This window comes from Nerophis ophidion, linkage group LG09, assembly GCF_033978795.1.
Source record: "Nerophis ophidion isolate RoL-2023_Sa linkage group LG09, RoL_Noph_v1.0, whole genome shotgun sequence".
Taxonomy (NCBI): domain Eukaryota; kingdom Metazoa; phylum Chordata; class Actinopteri; order Syngnathiformes; family Syngnathidae; genus Nerophis; species Nerophis ophidion.
In genome coordinates, this window is record NC_084619.1 from 75,066,544 (window position 1) to 75,085,719 (window position 19,176).

Consider the following 19,176-nt stretch of genomic DNA (forward strand, 5'->3'; position numbering starts at 1 on the left):
AGGTTAAAAAAATTCCAAAAAACACCTACAATCTGATACATCGCTAAGCTTTACAATTTTGACTCGGGGGGCCAAATTTCAAGGAAAAAATGTGTCTGGGGTCCGCTAGATCTGTTTTAGGAACAGTAATACAAAACCTCACAATAATGTCCGCTTGAATGCTAAAAAAAACACCTTAAAAAACGGAATGGAATTAAAATAGTTTTTACCAAATGAGACACCCAAATGTACATGTAAATAAAACACTGAATATTAACAACATACGACTATATGACATATTTTACAATCAAACAAAAATGCAACAAACAGCAAAATACGAACGCGAAGAGTAAAAAAATTCCAAAAAACACCTACAATCTGATACATCGCTAAGCTTTAGAATTTTGACTCGGGAGGCCAAATTTCAAGGAAAAATGTTTCTTGGGGGCCGGTATATCTGTTTGTAGGAACACTAATACAAAACCTCACAATAATGTCTGATCGAATGCTAAAAAAACACCTTAAAAAATGGAATGGAATTAAAATAGTTTTTACTGAATGAGACACCCAAATGTACATGTAAATAAAGAATGTTTACAATATTCACTATGAACGATAAAACACTGAATATTAACAACATATTTTACAATGAAGCGAAAACGCAACAAAAATGCAACAAACAGCAAAATATGAACGTGAAGGGGAAAAAAATTCCAAGAAACAACTACAATCTGATACATCGCTAAGCTTTAGAATTTTGACTCAGGGGGCCAAATTTCAAGGAAAAATGTGTCTGGGGTCCGCTAGATCTGTTTTTAGGAACACTAATACAAAACCTCACAAAAACGGAATGGAATTAAAATATTTTTTACCGAATGAGACACCCAAATGTACATGTAAATAAAGAATGTTTACAATATTCACTATGAACGATAAAACACTGAATATGACATATTTTACAATCAAGCAAAAACGCAACAAAAATGCAACAAACAGCAAAATATGAACGCGAAGGTTAAAAAAATTCCAAAAAACAACTACAATCTGATACATCGCTAAGCTTTACAATTTTGACTCGGGGGGCCAAATTTCAAGGAAAAAATGTGTCTGGGGTCCGCTAGATCTGTTTTTAGGAACACTAATGCAAAACCTCACAATAATGTCCGATTGAATGCTAAAAAAAACACCTTAAAAAACGGAATGGAATTAAAATAGTTTTTACCAAATGAGACACCCAAATGTACATGTAAATAAAGAATGTTTACAATATTCACTATGAACGATAAAACACTGAATATGAACAACCTATGACTATGTGACATATTTTTCAATCAAGCAAAAACGCAACAAACAGCAAAATATGAACGCGAAGGGTAAAAAAATTCCCCAAAACACCTACAATCTGATACATCACTAAGCTTTAGAATTTTGACTCGGGGGGCCAAATTTCAAGGAAAAATGTGTCTGGGGTCCGCTAGATCTGTTTTTAGGAACACTAATACAAAACCTCACAAAAACGGAATGGAATTAAAATAGTTTTTACCGAATGAGACACTCAAATGTACATGTAAATAAAGAATGTTTACAATATTCACTATGAACGATAAAACACTGAATATTAACAACATATGAATATATGACACATTTTACAATCAAGCAAAAACGCAACAAAAATGCAACAAACAGCAAAAATCTGATACATCACTAAGCTTTAGAATTTTGTCGTAAAAATCTACCAGGTGGTGAAGCTTGATGTGTCCCCCCCCGGGGGCCTTAATTTGCCCAGGTCCGCATTAATGCATCAGGCAGCAACTCGGAGGCCAGTGACCTCATCAACGCCCGACTTGGCGTCCCGGGGGGGCTCGCGCTGGCAATTATTTGGCCGGCCTTCTCACCTCGGAGATGCCCGCTGACACGGGAGGGACGAGCGGAAGTGTTTGGTTGATCTGCTGCAAAATGTTCACGTAGGTCTGGATCTCTGCAAGGTTCTGTGGTGGGAGAAGAAGAAAAAACACTGAGTTTGTTATTTTATTATTAGGGACTGAATGACAGTGGACCCTATTGTTTTTCTAAGGTTTTATTATTCTTTATTATACCGCCGCCTCTTTGAGCTGTAATTTGACCCCCTTAACATAATTCAAAACTCACCAAATTTGTCACAAACATCAGGACTGGCGAAAATTGCCATCTAATCAAAGAAATTGCGTGAAGAAGCCTACAATAAAACAAGAACGGTTGTTTTGTTGTATATATTATTGTTATTACATATGTTGACCAGTGGGGGAGCACTTCTAAAACCGACACAGTCAATTCAAAAAATCCCGCCTTTTTGAGACCACCTTCATTTTGACAGATTTCACCACCAGAAGGCGCAAATGAGACATTTTCTTAGATGCAATGGTTTTCCGTATCGGGACCATGATTTATGTCATCACTTGTTCGCCGGTCCTCATATGGAAGATACTTTACAAAAGTACTTTTTTTAAGAAGGAAAAGTACGGTGCAAACTACTGATAAGGTTTTCCTTTAGTGCCGCTGACCTTCCTGTGCCGGTCTCTGGTGGAGGTGATGTCATCCTGCAGGAACTGAGACTGGATTTGATGCTCCAGATTTTTCAGCAGGGCGCCGTCGGCCTCCTGGGGGGGGGGGGGGGGGGGGGTCACCATAATTATTTTACATTTAAATATATTGCTTAAACCTAAATATATTAAGTTTGAGGGACTCTATATTTAGTTTAGTTTAAATTTATAATTTAATTAGGATTTTTTTTACCAGTATAATTGAACCAAAACATTTTTTTCAATTTGAATATTGACCGCAGAAGTAAATATTATACAAAACAAATAGTGATAATGATAATAATAACAGTTAATATATTGTATTTGACTTGTTTTTATTTAATTGCATTTAGCAAGTACTGTAAATGTATCATTATATTAAAAAAATAAAATGAACATTTTTAAAATGTTTTTTCAACAATAACTGATATTGTAATTATTCTTGTTTTTATAAATAACTCATTTTTCTAACTGCAGTCAATATAAAATATAATATATACTCAGGGTTTGGAGATATATTTTTGTATATAGTTTAAATAGTTATTTTACTTTTGAATATATGAATCAATCCTTAACTTTTTTTTTTAAGTTTGAGAAACTATATTTTTAGCTTAGTTTAAATTTATATTTCAATTAGGATTTTTTTATCCGTATTATTTAACTAAAAAATGTTTTTATTTCAATTTAAATATTGACCGGAAAGGTAAATATTATACAAAACAAATAGTGATAATGATAATCATAACGGTTAACATATTGTATTTGACTTTTTTATTTATTTAATTGGACTTATGATGTACTGTAAATGTATCATATTTAAAAAATTAAATGGAAAGTTTTAAAATGTTTTTTCAACAATAACTGATATTGTAATTATTCTTGTTTTTATAAATAACTAATTTTTCTAACTGCAGTCAATATAAATATAATATACACTCAGGGTTTGGAGATATATTTTTGTATACAGTTTAAATAGTTATTTTACTTTTGAATATATAATTCAATCCTTAACTTTTTTTTTTTAAGTTTGAGAAACAATATTTTTAGCTTAGTTTAAAATTATATTTTAATTAGGATTTTTTTTATCCGTATAATTTAACAAAAAAATGTTTTTCAATTTAAATATTGACCGGAGAAGTAAATATTATACAATATTATAGTGATAACGATTATCATAACAGTTAATATATTCTATTTTACTTTTTTATTTATTTAATTGGACTTAGGACATACTGTAATTGTATCATTAATTGAGTTGGTAATTTTGTTTTTGTAAATATATAAGCTGAAAGGATGGTTAGTATTTGAAACAAACAAAAAATACATAAATATATATGGTGTATGTTTATTTTCTGTAAAATATATTTTTATTCAACATTTCCTGTTACATTTACAATTAATTCATATATACATGATTAAAATGTTCAAAAATTGACTTTTTTAAGATTTTCATTAATTTTAGTCTGATTATATTTTTACATAATTTATCATGTAAAAATAGAATGATTCAAAACATTTAATAAGTGAAACAATCTTTGAGTGATGCTGTGTACTTTGTCCTACAAATATTGCAAATATTTGTTTTCTATGAGTACATTACCTTGTTCAGCTGTTCCAAAGTTCCCCTGAGCTGCTCTTGATAATCACATTCATTTCTGTATCTGCAATAAAAAAAGAAGAGAAAAAAACAATTATATTTTGTCATACGTTTGAAAAAATATAGAGCACACTATTTTGTTCGTTTAAAAAAAAACGATTGGGACATATCCATTTTTGTAAAAAAGGGTCTTGCACTTCATGAATACATGTCAATCCTAAGATTGCACAATGTTTTGATGCTTTAAAGTGATGTCTGTCAGCCCAAAGTGTTGCTTTTATACTCAGGTGCAAATTGACTTGTGTAACGTGATGGAAAAAAAATGGACGACAACTGTGGCCTTTGGTCCTGCTAGACCTCTATAGCCCTCGCAAAAATGACTAATGATCTATTGCTAACGATGGACTCTGATGCATCATCTATGTTGCTGCTCCTCCATCTTAGCGCTGCTTTCGATACTGTCGATCATAATATTTTATTAGAACGTATCAAAACACGAATTGGTATGTCAGACTTAGCCCTGTCTTGGTTTAACTCTTATCTTACTGATAGGATGCAGTGTGTCTCCCATAACAATGTGACCTCGGACTACGTTAAGGTAACGTGTGGAGTTCCCCAGGGTTTAGTCCTTGGTCCTGCACTCTTCAGCATCTACATGCTGCCGCTAGGTGACATCATACATGTTAGCTTTCACTGTTATGCTGATGACACCCAACTCTACATGCCCCTAAAGCTGACCAACACGCCGGACTGTAGTCAGCTGGAGGCGTGTCTTAATGAAATTAAACAATGGATGTCCGCTAACTTTTTGCAACTCAACGCCAAAAAAACGGAAATGCTGATTATCGGTCCTGCTAGACACCGACCTCTATTTAATAATACAACTTTAACATTTGATAACCAAACAATTACACAAAGTGACTCGGTAAAGAATCTGGGTATTATCTTCCACCCAACTCTCTCCTTTGAGTCACACATTAAAAGCGTTACTAAAACGGCCTTCTTTCATCTCCGTAATATCGCTAAAATTGGCTCCATTTTGTCCACTAAAGACGCTGAGATCATTATCCATGCGTTTGTTACGTCTCGTCTCGATTACTGTAACGTATTATTTTGGGGTCTCCCCATGTCTAGCATTAAAAGATTACAGTTGGTACAAAATGCAGCTGCTAGACTTTTGACAAGAACAAGAAAGTTTGATCACATTACGCCTGTACTGTATATACCTTTATATACATATATACATACATATATACCTATACTGTATATACCTTTATATACATATATACATACATATATACCTATACTGTATATACCTTTATATACATATATACATACATATATACCTATACTGTATATACCTTTATATACATATATACATACATATATACCTATACTGTATATACCTTTATATACATATATACATACATATATACCTATACTGTATATACCTTTATATACATATATACATACATATATACCTATACTGTATATACCTTTATATACATATATACATACATATATACCTATACTGGCTCACCTGCACTGGCTTCCTGTGCACTTAAGATGTGACTTTAAGGTTTTACTACTTACGTATAAAATACTACACGGTCTAGCTCCATCCTATCTTGCCGATTGTATTGTACCATATGTCCCGGCAAGAAATCTGCCTTCAAAGGACTCCGGCTTATTAGTGATTCCCAAAGCCCAAAAAAAGTCTGCGGGCTATAGAGCGTTTTCCGTTCGGGCTCCAGTACTCTGGAATGCCCTCCCGGTAACAGTTCAAGATGCTACCTCAGTAGAAGCATTTAAGTCTCATCTTAAAACTAATTTGTATACTCTAGCCTTTAAATAGACTCCCTTTTTAGACCAGTTGATCTGCCGTTTCTTTTCTTTTTTCCTCTGTCCCACTCTCCCTTGTGGAGGGGTCCGGTCCAATGGCCATGGATGAAGTACTGGCTGTCCAGAGTCGGGACCCAGGATGGACCGCTCGCCTGTGTATCGGTTGGGGACATCTCTGCGCTGCTGATCCACCTCCGCTTGGGATGGTTTCCTGCTGGCTCCACTTTGGACTGGACTCTCACGGTTATGTTGGATCCACTATGGATTGGACTTTCACAATATTATGTTAGACCCACTCGACATCCATTGGGGGGGACCACATATGCGGTCCTCTCCAAGGTTTCTCATAGTCATCCTTGTCACTGTCACCGATGTCCCACTGGGGTAAGTTTTTCCTTGCCATTATGTGGACTCTACCGAGTAGGTCGTTGTGGTTTGTGCAGCCCTTTGAGACACTTGTAATTTAGGGCTATATAAATAAACATTGATTGATTGATTGATGACCCTGATCAGAACCCATCATGTATAGCGACGAGCGTGCTTCTTATTTGTGCAGTAAAAATGTGCTTCTTCAAAGGAGATAAACAAGACATTCTCGCTGAAGAGGAAGCCTGAAAGCATTTTATATTCTGCTCAAGTCGTCGATGTCGTGTTCCGCGCAACAAAAGGATATTCTGTCGTGGAGCTGGGGATGCATGACAGTTTTCTACAACACGACACTTTAATGTGCAGCCTGCATTCTTATTTTCCACTTGACGTTTGTGACACGGTGGCTGTTGGGGTGTTTACAATCCCCACGGAATTTGATATGCCTTTTTAGCCGCTGCCAGACATTAGCAAGCCCAACTAAATGGAAAGTATTGTACACACTTTCAACAAGAACTGCACTTTTTTTAAAACTTGGCTTATCGTTTATAATCAAGAACACTTTTTATTTTTCAATGTTTTTATTTTTATTTTAAAGACTATAAAGGCTTGAATTGTAGCCTTCAAAGCCCTCGAAGACAACTTCAAAACCCTCCATCAATGTTTTATATCCACACTGCAAGTCTACATTTAAAATAGTAACAGACACCTTCATAACAATATGTAATATGTACAATATACACACTGCAAGTCTATATATAATGTAGTAAAAGACACCTTCATAACAATATGTAATATGCAAAATATACACACTGCAAGTGTATATTTATAATATATGTAGCAGTAGACACCTTCATAACAATATGTAATATATTTTGTATATGCACTGCAAGTATATATATATAATATACTAAAAGACACTTTCATAACACTAAGTAATATGTACAATATCCACACTGCAAGTCTATATATAATGTAGTAAAAGACACCTTCATAACAATATGTAATATGTACAATATCCACACTGCAAGTCTATATATAATGTAGTAAAAGACACCTTCATAACAATATGTAATATGTACAATATCCACACTGCAAGTCTATATATAATGTAGTAAAAGACACCTTCATAACAATATGTAATATGCAAAATATACACACTGCAAGTGTATATATATAATATATGTAGCAGTAGACACCTTCATAACAATATGTAATATGTTTTATATATGCACTGCAAGTATATATGTAATATACTAAAAGACACTTTCATAACACTAAGTAATATGTACAATACACACACTGCAAGTCTATATATAATATTTCCTTGAATTGCCGCCGGGGTGCTAATTAATATAAAATCCCTTCTTACTCCTGCGTTTACAAAAGGCATGCGGTAAAAGTAAGCATGCGCTAATTATTTTACGACCTCTTCTCACTCCGACACTTACCAAAGGCATGCAGTAAACATTTGAGTGTGATGTAAGCATGGACCTTCAATCCTACTAAATAGCTCCTAATCTTCTTCCCTTTACGCGATTTAAATTACCGGTATTGAAATCATCCTCCTCCATTTTGAAAATGATGACAGGGGAATTGTCACGAGTTTGACCAGGCGGTAATACTAAGCATGCGCTAATTATTTTTGGAAGCGAGTTTGACTCGGCAGTAATTCAGGGCAGGCGCATACTATATGTCCTGCGGCAATTCAAATAAATACGGTATACATATATGATGTAGTAACAGACACCTTCATAACAATATGTAAAATGTACAATACACACACTGCAAGTATATATGTATGTATGTGTATATATATATATATATACATATATATATATGATGTAGTAACAGACACCTTCATAACAATATGTAATATGTGCAATATACACACTGCAAATATATATATACATATATATATATATATATATATATATATATATATATATATATATATATATATATATATATATATATATAGTAACAGACACCATCATAACAATATGTAATATGTACGATATACACACTGCAAATATATATATATATATATATATATATATATATATATATATATAGTAACAAACACCATCATAACAATATGTAATATATTCCATATTTACTGTATTTTGACCATTTTAATCATTTCTGGGACTGATTTTGTCCGTGTATTAATTTCTGTTTCCATAGCAACACACCTCTGACTTCTGGCAACAAATTTGTGTCCAACGTCTGGACTCAAACACGAGTGTGTTTTCTAATGATTGCAGACTGGGTAGCAGACAACGAAGGCAGCTCTTTTTGGTCAAATGAGGATTCACCACCTTATCTTTTTGAAGCTGAACATACTGCAGCTTATAGAAGCGAGCACGAAGGCAGAGTGATCAACAATTATCAGGACAATTTTTACATGTTAGACTACAAAAAAACCAACAACCCTTTTGTCTTCTTGTCTGTCATGATCATTGTGAACTTTAGACAAAATCCCCCCCAAAATTGCATCTCACCATTAACCATAGGGCCGGGCGGGGTTTGTTATCGGGCCGCAGTGGTGCTCGATTGTAATGATGGCCGTAACTACCGTTGAGGACAACAAGGTCATGTCTTTAATGTTTTTTTAGGTGATGAAAGAATGACGACATGACTGACTGTAAATATATTTTGGGAGGACAAAGGAGTGCTAAGGAAATCTTGGGTCCCCAGTCATGGTTGAAAGTTGGTATCTTTTGTAAATGTATTTATTTATAATGTTTGAATCGTAGAATATGCTAAAATTCAGGTTATTAATAGAAAAGTGGAATTTAAAAAAAAAATCATGCTAATTATCAAAAATGTTGGATGAGCGATAGAGAGTTAGTCCGACATCAGACTGTTATAATTGTTCCTTTTTGACTGTACTTAAATGTATAATAGACTGTATTTACATTATTCACAGGTGAATATTGCTGTATAATAGACTGTACCTAAATTATTCACAAACTGTAGTTGCTGACAGTTGTTTTTTGAAGTGTTCCTGAGCCCATGTGGTGATATCATTTACACACTGATATCAGTTTTGATGCAGTACTGCCTGAGGGATTGAAGGCAGTGATTTCTCCAGATTTTCTGAACCTTTTGACGATATTACAGACCTTAAATGGTGAAATCCCTAAATCCCTTGCAATAGCTCTTTGAGAAATGTTGTTCTTAAACTGTTTGACAATTTGCTCACACATTTGTTCTCAAAGTGGTGACCCTCAGCCCATCCTTGTTTGTGAATGACTGCTTTTATACACGATCATGGCACCCTCCTGTTCCCAATTAGCCTGTTCACCTGAGGGATGTTCCAAATAAGAGTTTGATGAGCATTCCTTAACTTTTTTGCCACTTGTTACAGCTTTCTTAAAACATGTTGTAGGATTCAAATTCCAAATGAAGTAAGTATCTTGTCTTTCGACTCTGTTCGATTGAATATAGGATGCAAAGGATTTGCAAATTATTGTATTCCGTTTTTATTTACTATTTACACAACATGCCAACTTCACTGGTTTTGGGTTTTGTACTTTAAATACTCGAGTTTATTCTTGCCTCCAATCCAAGCACCTCTCCCCACCCTTGCCCTTGAATCGGCGCATCGGTTGGCTTACTTGTTGGTACTTCAGGGGTTTTGGGTTTTGTACCTTAAATACTCGAGTTTATTCTGGCCTCCTCCCAAATTCTTGAATCGGCGCATCGGTTGGCTTACTTGTTGGTACTTCAGGGGTTCTGGGTTTTGTACCTTAAATACTCAAGTTTATTCTTGCCTCCTCCCAAATTCCAAGTATCTTTCCCCACCCTTGCTCTTGAATGGGAGTATCAGTTGGCTTACTTGTTGGTACTTTGCTGGTTTTGTGTTTTGTACCTTAAATACTCAAGTTCATTCTTGCCTCCTCCCAAATTCCAAGAACCTTCATCCACCCTTGCTCTGGAATCGGCGTGTCGGTTGGCTTACTTGTTGGTACTTTACTGGTTTTGAGTTTTGTACTTAAAATACTCAAGTTTATTCTTGCCTCCTCCCAAATTCCGAGCACCTTTCCCCACCTTTGCTCTTGAATCAGCGCATCGGTTGGCTTACTTGTTGGTACTTTGCTGGTTTTGAGTTTTGTACCTTAAATACTCAAGTTCATTCTTGCCTCCTCCCAAATTCCAAGCACCTTTCCCCACCCTTGCTCTTGAGTCGGCGCATCGGTTGGCATACCTTTTGGTACTTTACTGGTTTTGTGTTTTGTACCTTAAATACTCAAGTTTATTCTTGCCTGCTCCCAAATTCCAAGCACCTTTCCCCACCCTTGCTCTTGAATCAGAACATCGGTTGGCTTACTTGTTGGTACCTCACTGGTTCTGGGTTTTGTACCTTAAATACTCAAGTTTATTCTTGCCTCCTCCCAAATTCCAAGCACCTTTCCCCACCCTTGCTCTTGAATCAGCGCATCGGTTGGCTTACTTGTTGGTACTTCAGGGGTTTTGGTTTTTGTACTTAAAATACTCAAGTTTATTCTTGCCTCCTCCCAAATTCCGAGCACCTTTCCCCACCCTTGCTCTTGAATGGGAGTATTGGTTGGCATACCTTTTGGTACTTTACTGGTTTTGGGTTTTCTACTTTAAATACTCAAGTTTATTCTTGCCTCCTCCCAAATTCCAAGCACCTTTCCCCACCCTTGCTCTTGAATCAGCGCATCGGTTGGCTTACTTGTTGGTACCTCAATGGTTTTGGGTTTTGTACCTTAAATACTCAAATTCATTCTTGCCTCCTCCCAAATTCCAAGAACCTTATTCCACCCTTGCTCTTGAATTGGCGCATTGGTTGGCTTACTTGTTGGTACTTCAGGGGTTCTGGGTTTTGTACCTTAAATACTCAAGTTTATTCTTGCCTCCTCCCAAATTCCAAGTATCTTTCCCCACCCTTGCTCTTGAATGGGAGTATCAGTTGGCTTACTTGTTGGTACTTTGCTGGTTTTGTGTTTTGTACCTTAAATACTAAAGTTCATTCTTGCCTCCTCCCAAATTCCAAGAACCTTCATCCACCCTTGCTCTGGAATCGGCGTGTCAGTTGGCTTACTTGTTGGTACCTCACTGGTTTTGGGTTTTGTACTTAAAATACTCAAGTTTATTCTTGCCTCCTCCCAAATTCCGAGCACCTTTCCCCACCTTTGCTCTTGAATTGGCGCATTGGTTGGCTTACTTGTTGGTACTTTGCTGGTTTTGAGTTTTGTACCTTAAATACTCAAGTTCATTCTTGCCTGCTCCCAAATTCCAAGCACCTTTCCCCACCCTTGCTCTTGAGTCGGCGCATCGGTTGGCATACCTTTTGGTACTTTACTGGTTTTGTGTTTTGTACCTTAAATACTCAAGTTTATTCTTGCCTGCTCCCAAATTCCAAGCACTTTTCCCCACCCTTGTTCTTGAATCAGCGCATCGGTTGGCATACCTTTTGGTACTTTACTGGTTTTGGGTTTTCTACCTTAAATACTCAAGTTTATTCTTGCCTGCTCACAAATTCCAAGCACCTTTCCCCACCCTTGCTCTTAAATCAGCGCATCGGTTGGCTTACTTGTTGGTACCTCAATGGTTTTGGGTTTTGTACCTTAAATACTCAAATTCATTCTTGCCTCCTCCCAAATTCCAAGAACCTTATTCCACCCTTGCTCTTGAATTGGCGCATTGGTTGGCTTACTTGTTGGTACTTCACCGGTTCTGGGTTTTGTACTTTAAATACTCAAGTTTATTCTTGCCTCCTCCCAAATTCCAAGCACCTTTCCCCAGCCATGCTCTTGAATCGTCGCATTGGTTGGCTTACTTGTTGCTAGTTTGCTGGTTTTGGGTTTTTTACCTTAAATACTCAAGTTCATTCTTGCCTCCTCCCAAATTCCAAGCACTTTTCCCCACCCTTGCTCTTGAATCAGAACATCGGTTGGCTTACTTGTTGGTACCTCACTGGTTCTGGGTTTTGTACCTTAAATACTCAAGTTTATTCTTGCCTGCTCCCAAATTCCAAGCACCTTTCCCCACCCTTGTTCTTGAATCAGCGCATCGGTTGGCATACCTTTTGGTACTTTACTGGTTTTGGGTTTTCTACCTTAAATACTCAAGTTTATTCTTGCCTGCTCCCAAATTCCAAGCACTTTTCCCGACCCTTGCTCTTGAATCGGCGCATCGGTTGGCTTACTTGTTGGTACTTCAGGGGTTTTGGGTTTTGTACTTAAAATACTCAAGTTTATTCTGGCCTGCTCCCAAATTCCAAGCACTTTTCCCCACCCTTGCTTTTGAATCAGCGCATCGGTTGGCTTACTTGTTGGTACTTTGCTGGTTTTGGGTTTTGTACCTTAAATACTCAAGTTCATTCTTGCCTCCTCCCAAATTCCAAGAACCTTATCCCACCCTTGCTCTTGAATCGGCGCATCGGTTGGCTTACTTGTTGGTACCTCACCGGTTGTGGGTTTTGTACTTTAAATACTCAAGTTTATTCTTGCCTGCTCCCAAATTCCAAGCACCTTTCCCCACTCTCGCTCTGGAATCGGAACATCGGTTGGCTTACTTGTTGGTACCTCACTGGTTTTGGGTTTTGTACTTTAAATACTCAAGTTTATTCTTGCCTGCTCCCAAATTCCAAGCACCTTTCTCCACCCTTGCTCTTGAGTCGGCACATCGGTTGGCATACCTTTTGGTACTTTACTGGTTTTGGGTTTTCTACCTTAAATACTCAAGTTTATTCTTGCCTGCTCACAAATTCCAAGCACCTTTCCCCACCCTTGCTCTTGAATCAGCGCATCGGTTGGCTTACTTGTTGGTACCTCAATGGTTTTGGGTTTTGTACCTTAAATACTCAAATTCATTCTTGCCTCCTCCCAAATTCCAAGAACCTTATTCCACCCTTGCTCTTGAATTGGCGCATTGGTTGGCTTACTTGTTGGTACTTTGCTGGTTTTGGGTTTTGTACCTTAAATACTCAAGTTCATTCTTGCCTCCTCCCAAATTCCAAGCACTTTTCCCCACCTTTGCTCTTGAATCAGCGCATCGGTTGGCTTACTTGTTGGTACCTCAATGGTTCTGGGTTTTGTACCTTCAATACTCAAGTTTATTCTTGCCTGCTCCCAAATTCCAAGAACCTTTCCCCACCCTTGCTCTGGAATCGGAACATCGGTTGGCTTATTTGTTGGTACCTCACTGGTTCTGGGTTTTGTACTTTAAATACTCAAGTTTATTCTTGCCTGCTCCCAAATTCCAAGCACCTTTCCCCACCCTTGCTCTTGAGTCGGCACATCGGTTGGCATACCTTTTGGTACTTTACTGGTTTTGGGTTTTCTACTTTAACTACTCAAGTTTATTCTTGCATGCTCCCAAATTCCAAGCACCTTTCCCCACCCTTGCTCTTGAATCGGCGCATCGGTTGGCTTACTTGTTGGTACCTCAATGGTTTTGGGTTTTGTACCTTAAATACTCAAATTCATTCTTGCCTCCTCCCAAATTCCAAGAACCTTATTCCACCCTTGCTCTTGAATTGGCGCATTGGTTGGCTTACTTGTTGGTACTTCACCGGTTCTGGGTTTTGTACTTTAAATACTCAAGTTTATTCTTGCCTCCTCCCAAATTCCAAGCACCTTTCCCCAGCCATGCTCTTGAATCGTCGCATTGGTTGGCTTACTTGTTGGTAGTTTGCTGGTTTTGGGTTTTTTACCTTAAATACTCAAGTTCATTCTTGCCTCCTCCCAAATTCCAAGCACTTTTCCCCACCCTTGCTCTTGAATCAGCGCATCGGTTGGCTTACTTGTTGGTACCTCACCGGTTTTGGGTTTTGTACCTTAAATACTCAAGTTTATTCTTGCCTGCTCCCAAATTCTAAGCACCTTTCCCCACCCTTGCTCTTGAGTCGGCGCATCGGTTGGCATAGCTTTTTGGTACTTTACTGGTTTTGGGTTTTCTACTTTAACTACTCAAGTTTATTCTTGCCTGCTCCCAAATTCCAAGCACATTTCCCCACCCTTGCTTTTGAATCAGCGCATCGGTTGGCTTACTTGTTAGTACCTCAATGGTTTTGGGTTTTCTACTTTAACTACTCAAGTTTATTCTTGCATGCTCCCAAATTCCAAGAACCTTATCCCACCCTTGCTCTTGAATCGGCGCATCGGTTGGCATACTTTTTGGTACTTTACTGGTTCTGGGTTTTGTACTTTAAATACTCAAGTTTATTCTTGCCTCCTCCCAAATTCCAAGCACCTTTCCCCACCCTTGCTCTGGAATCAGAACATCGGTTGGCTTACTTGTTGGTACCTCACTGGTTCTGGGTTTTGTACTTTAAATACTCAAGTTTATTCTTGCCTGCTCCCAAATTCCAAGCACCTTTCCCCACCCTTGTTCTTGAATCAGCGCATCGGTTGGCATACCTTTTGGTACTTTACTGGTTTTGGGTTTTCTACCTTAAATACTCAAGTTTATTCTTGCCTGCTCCCAAATTCCAAGCACCTTTCCCCACTCTTGCTCTTGAATTGGCGCATCGGTTGGCTTACTTGTTGGTACTTCACCGGTTCTGGGTTTTGTACTTTAAATACTCAAGTTTATTCTTGCCTCCTCCCAAATTCCAAGCACCTTTCCCCAGCCATGCTCTTGAATCGTCGCATTGGTTGGCTTACTTGTTGGTAGTTTGCTGGTTTTTGGTTTTTTACCTTAAATACTCAAGTTCATTCTTGCCTCCTCCCAAATTCCAAGAACCTTTCCCCATCCTTGCTCTTGAGTCGGCGCATCGGTTGGCATACCTTTTGGTACTTTACTGGTTTTGGGTTTTCTACTTTAAATACTCAAGTTTATTCTTGCCTGCTCACAAATTCCAAGCACCTTTCCCCACCCTTGCTCTTGAATCAGCGCATCGGTTGGCTTACTTGTTGGTACCTCAATGGTTTTGGGTTTTGTACCTTAAATACTCAAATTCATTCTTGCCTCCTCCCAAATTCCAAGAACCTTATTCCACCCTTGCTCTTGAATTGGCGCATTGGTTGGCTTACTTGTTGGTACTTCACCGGTTCTGGGTTTTGTACTTTAAATACTCAAGTTTATTCTTGCCTCCTCCCAAATTCCAAGCACCTTTCCCCAGCCATGCTCTTGAATCGCCGTATTGGTTGGCTTACTTGTTGGTAGTTTGCTGGTTTTGGGTTTTTTACCTTAAATACTCAAGTTCATTCTTGCCTCCTCCCAAATTCCAAGAACCTTATTCCACCCTTGCTCTTGAATTGGCGCATTGGTTGGCTTACTTGTTGGTACTTCACCGGTTCTGGGTTTTGTACTTTAAATACTCAAGTTTATTCTTGCCTCCTCCCAAATTCCAAGCACCTTTCCCCAGCCATGCTCTTGAATCGCCGTATTGGTTGGCTTACTTGTTGGTAGTTTGCTGGTTTTGGGTTTTTTACCTTAAATACTCAAGTTCATTCTTGCCTCCTCCCAAATTCCAAGAACCTTTCCCCATCCTTGCTCTTGAGTCGGCGCATCGGTTGGCATACCTTTTGGTACTTTACTGGTTTTGGGTTTTCTACTTTAAATACTCAAGTTTATTCTTGCCTGCTCCCAAATTCCAAGCACCTTTCCCCACCCTTGCTCTTGAATCAGAACATCGGTTGGCTTACTTGTTGGTACCTCACTGGTTCTGGGTTTTGTACCTTAAATACTCAAGTTTATTCTTGCCTCCTCCCAAATTCCAAGCACCTTTCCCCACCCTTGCTCTTGAGTCGGCGCATCGGTTGGCATACCTTTTGGTACTTTACTGGTTTTGTGTTTTGTACCTTAAATACTCAAGTTTATTCTTGCCTGCTCCCAAATTCCAAGCACCTTTCCCCACCCTTGCTCTTGAATCAGAACATCGGTTGGCTTACTTGTTGGTACCTCACTGGTTCTGGGTTTTGTACCTTAAATACTCAAGTTTATTCTTGCCTGCTCCCAAATTCCAAGCACCTTTCCCAACCCTTGCTCTTGAATCAGCGCATCGGTTGGCTTACTTGTTGGTACTTCAGGGGTTTTGGTTTTTGTACTTAAAATACTCAAGTTTATTCTTGCCTCCTCCCAAATTCCGAGCACCTTTCCCCACCCTTGCTCTTGAATGGGAGTATTGGTTGGCATACCTTTTGGTACTTTACTGGTTTTGGGTTTTCTACTTTAAATACTCAAGTTTATTCTTGCCTCCTCCCAAATTCCAAGCACCTTTCCCCACCCTTGCTCTTGAATCAGCGCATCGGTGGGCTTACTTGTTGGTACCTCAATGGTTTTGGGTTTTGTACCTTAAATACTCAAGTTCATTCTTGCCTCCTCCCAAATTCCAAGAACCTTTCCCCATCCTTGCTCTTGAGTCGGCGCATCGGTTGGCATACCTTTTGGTACTTTACTGGTTTTGGGTTTTCTACTTTAAATACTCAAGTTTATTCTTGCCTGCTCCCAAATTCCAAGCACCTTTCCCCACTCTTGCTCTTGAATTGGCGCATCGGTTGGCTTACTTGTTGGTACTTCACCGGTTCTGGGTTTTGTACTTTAAATACTCAAGTTTATTCTTGCCTCCTCCCAAATTCTAAGCACCTTTCCCCACCGTTGCTCTTGAGTCGGCGCATTAGTTGGCATACCTTTTGGTACTTTACTGGTTCTGGGTTTTCTACTTTAAATACTCAAGTTTATTCTTGCCTCCTCCCAAATTCCAAGCACCTTTCCCCAGCCATGCTCTTGAATCGTCGCATCGGTTGGCTTACTTGTTGGTAGTTTGCTGGTTTTGGGTTTTTTACCTTAAATACTCAAGTTCATTCTTGCCTCCTCCCAAATTCCAAGCACCTTTCCCCATCCTTGCTCTTGAGTCGGCGCATCGGTTGGCATACCTTTTGGTACTTTACTGGTTCTGGGTTTTCTACTTTAAATACTCAAGTTTAATCTTGCCTGCTCCCAAATTCCAAGCACCTTTCCCCACTCTTGCTCTTGAATCAGAACATCGGTTGGCTTACTTGTTGGTGAACTCGTCCAGCATGCGGCAGGCGTCCCTCAGCTCCCTCTCCAGCTTGCCGTGGTCGGAGGTCAGCTCTCGGATGCGCTGCCTGTTGACGTCAATCTGCTCCCTGAAGGTCTCCTCCAGGCCGCTGGCCTCCTCCATCCTCTGCAGGGTCTCCAGCTGCTTACGGAACACGGCGTTGCGCTGCTCCAGCACCCGAGCCCGGTTGATGTAGCGGGCGAAGCGGCTGTTGAGCTCCTGGAGGTTCTCCCAGCCTTGGATGGCGGAGATGCCGGCCGAGTCCTCCTCGGGCTCCTCGTGGGAGACATCCGAGCGCTCGTACTTTTCCTTGCGCACCTCCCTGCGCAGGTAGCTGGTCTTGAACATGGTGCTCAGCGTCGGTTGGCGTCTCTTGCTCGTGTCGGCTTCTTTATCGTGCGAAAACCAGGGTGCTCACCCTCGGCTGTCTCATGCTGGACTAAACGCCGCTCAGCACTGGTTGGCAGCGAAATAGCTCCCAAAAAGCTGCCCCCCGGGCAGTGGTGGACACTTGTTATGAGCCTGGGGCCTTCCAGAGTTGATTGTTGTCTTTTGTGGTGCAGATTACAAAAGCCTTTCCAATGATGACAAAGCACAACGGCTAAAAAACCCCACAAAGCTCTGGGGTCTTTTGTTGTGCTTGTCGGTCAGCTGCTTTCTAGATCCGTGGATGATGAGGCAGGTTTGAGAAGTTTCATGCATGATGTTTGTGTGGACAGCCGAGTAAAGATGCAGCGTAATCTTATTTAGATGCAGAACCTTCTTTGGAGAAGGACAAAAAAAAGTGTTGTGAGGCTTATTTATTTCAATAACATTGAATCAACTTGGAATTTTATGAATTTGTCCCAAATGTTGTTTTAAGGGGACTGCACATTTTGGGGAATTTTTAATATCGTTCACAATCATTATGAGTATGGCTGGGCGATATGGCCTTTTGTTAATATCTCCATATTTTGAAGCCATGTCACGATACACGATATATATATCTCGATATTTTGCCTTATATTGTGCATATAATCACAGCAGTATGATGATTCTATGTGTCTACATTCAAACATTCTTCTTCATACTGCATTCATATGTGCTCATTATAAACTTTAATGCAGAGAAGGAAAGCACAATAAAGTCAATTTTATCAAACAGTTATTAAGCAGTGGCACAATCTTTCATGTCATTTCCAAAACAGAAAGAGCAAGATTGTCAGAGACATTTTAAAACAAGCTATTAGTGCACTTTTGTGCATGATGTCACTAAGATGACTAATCAAAACAACACTAAAATAAAGTGCGCTTTTTGTACAGAACGCCACTACAATAGTTTAAAACAAATAAAGTGCACTTTTGTGCATGATGTCACACAAGATATTTCCATCCATCCATCCATTTTCTTCAAATTATCTCAGGTTGAGTCGCGGGGGCAGCAGCCTAAGCAGGGAAGCCCAGACTTCTCTCTCCCTAGCCATTTCGTCCAACTCTTCTCGGGGCATCCCGAGGCGTTCCCAGGCCAGCCAGGAGACATAGTCTTCCCAACGTGTCCTGGGTCTTCCCCGTGGACGTGCCCTAAACACCTCACTAGGGAGGCGTTCGGGTGGCATCCTGACCAGATGCCCGAACCACCTCATCTAGCTCGGCTTTACTTTGGCGGAGCTTTTCACCCTATCGTCAAAGGGGAACATTATCAGCAGACCTATGTAAGCGTCAATATATACCCTGATGGTGCAGAAAAAAGACCATGTATTTTTTTAACCGATTTCCGAACTCTAAATGGGTGAATTTTGGCGAATTAAACGCCTTTCTGTTTATCGCGCTGGAGGCGATGACGTCAGAATGTGA

The 19,176-nt window shown here is 39.1% G+C and overlaps 1 protein-coding gene across 1 annotated transcript in view; it reads right to left on the reverse strand.

Annotated features, from left to right (window-relative positions):
* The window catches only part of LOC133559733 (filensin), a 28,157-nt gene extending 10,307 nt beyond the window's left edge, over positions 1 to 17,850 (reverse strand). Inside the window, exons 1-4 of the mRNA XM_061911778.1 lie at positions 17,322 to 17,850; positions 4,138 to 4,198; positions 2,520 to 2,615; positions 1,875 to 1,967 (exon numbers count right to left, since the gene is read on the reverse strand). Of these exons, the coding sequence (XP_061767762.1) occupies positions 1,875 to 1,967; positions 2,520 to 2,615; positions 4,138 to 4,198; positions 17,322 to 17,692 (621 nt within the window). The 5' untranslated portion in view covers positions 17,693 to 17,850. The remainder of the gene's footprint in view (positions 1 to 1,874; positions 1,968 to 2,519; positions 2,616 to 4,137; positions 4,199 to 17,321) is intronic.
* Between the last annotated feature and the right edge of the window lie 1,326 nt (positions 17,851 to 19,176).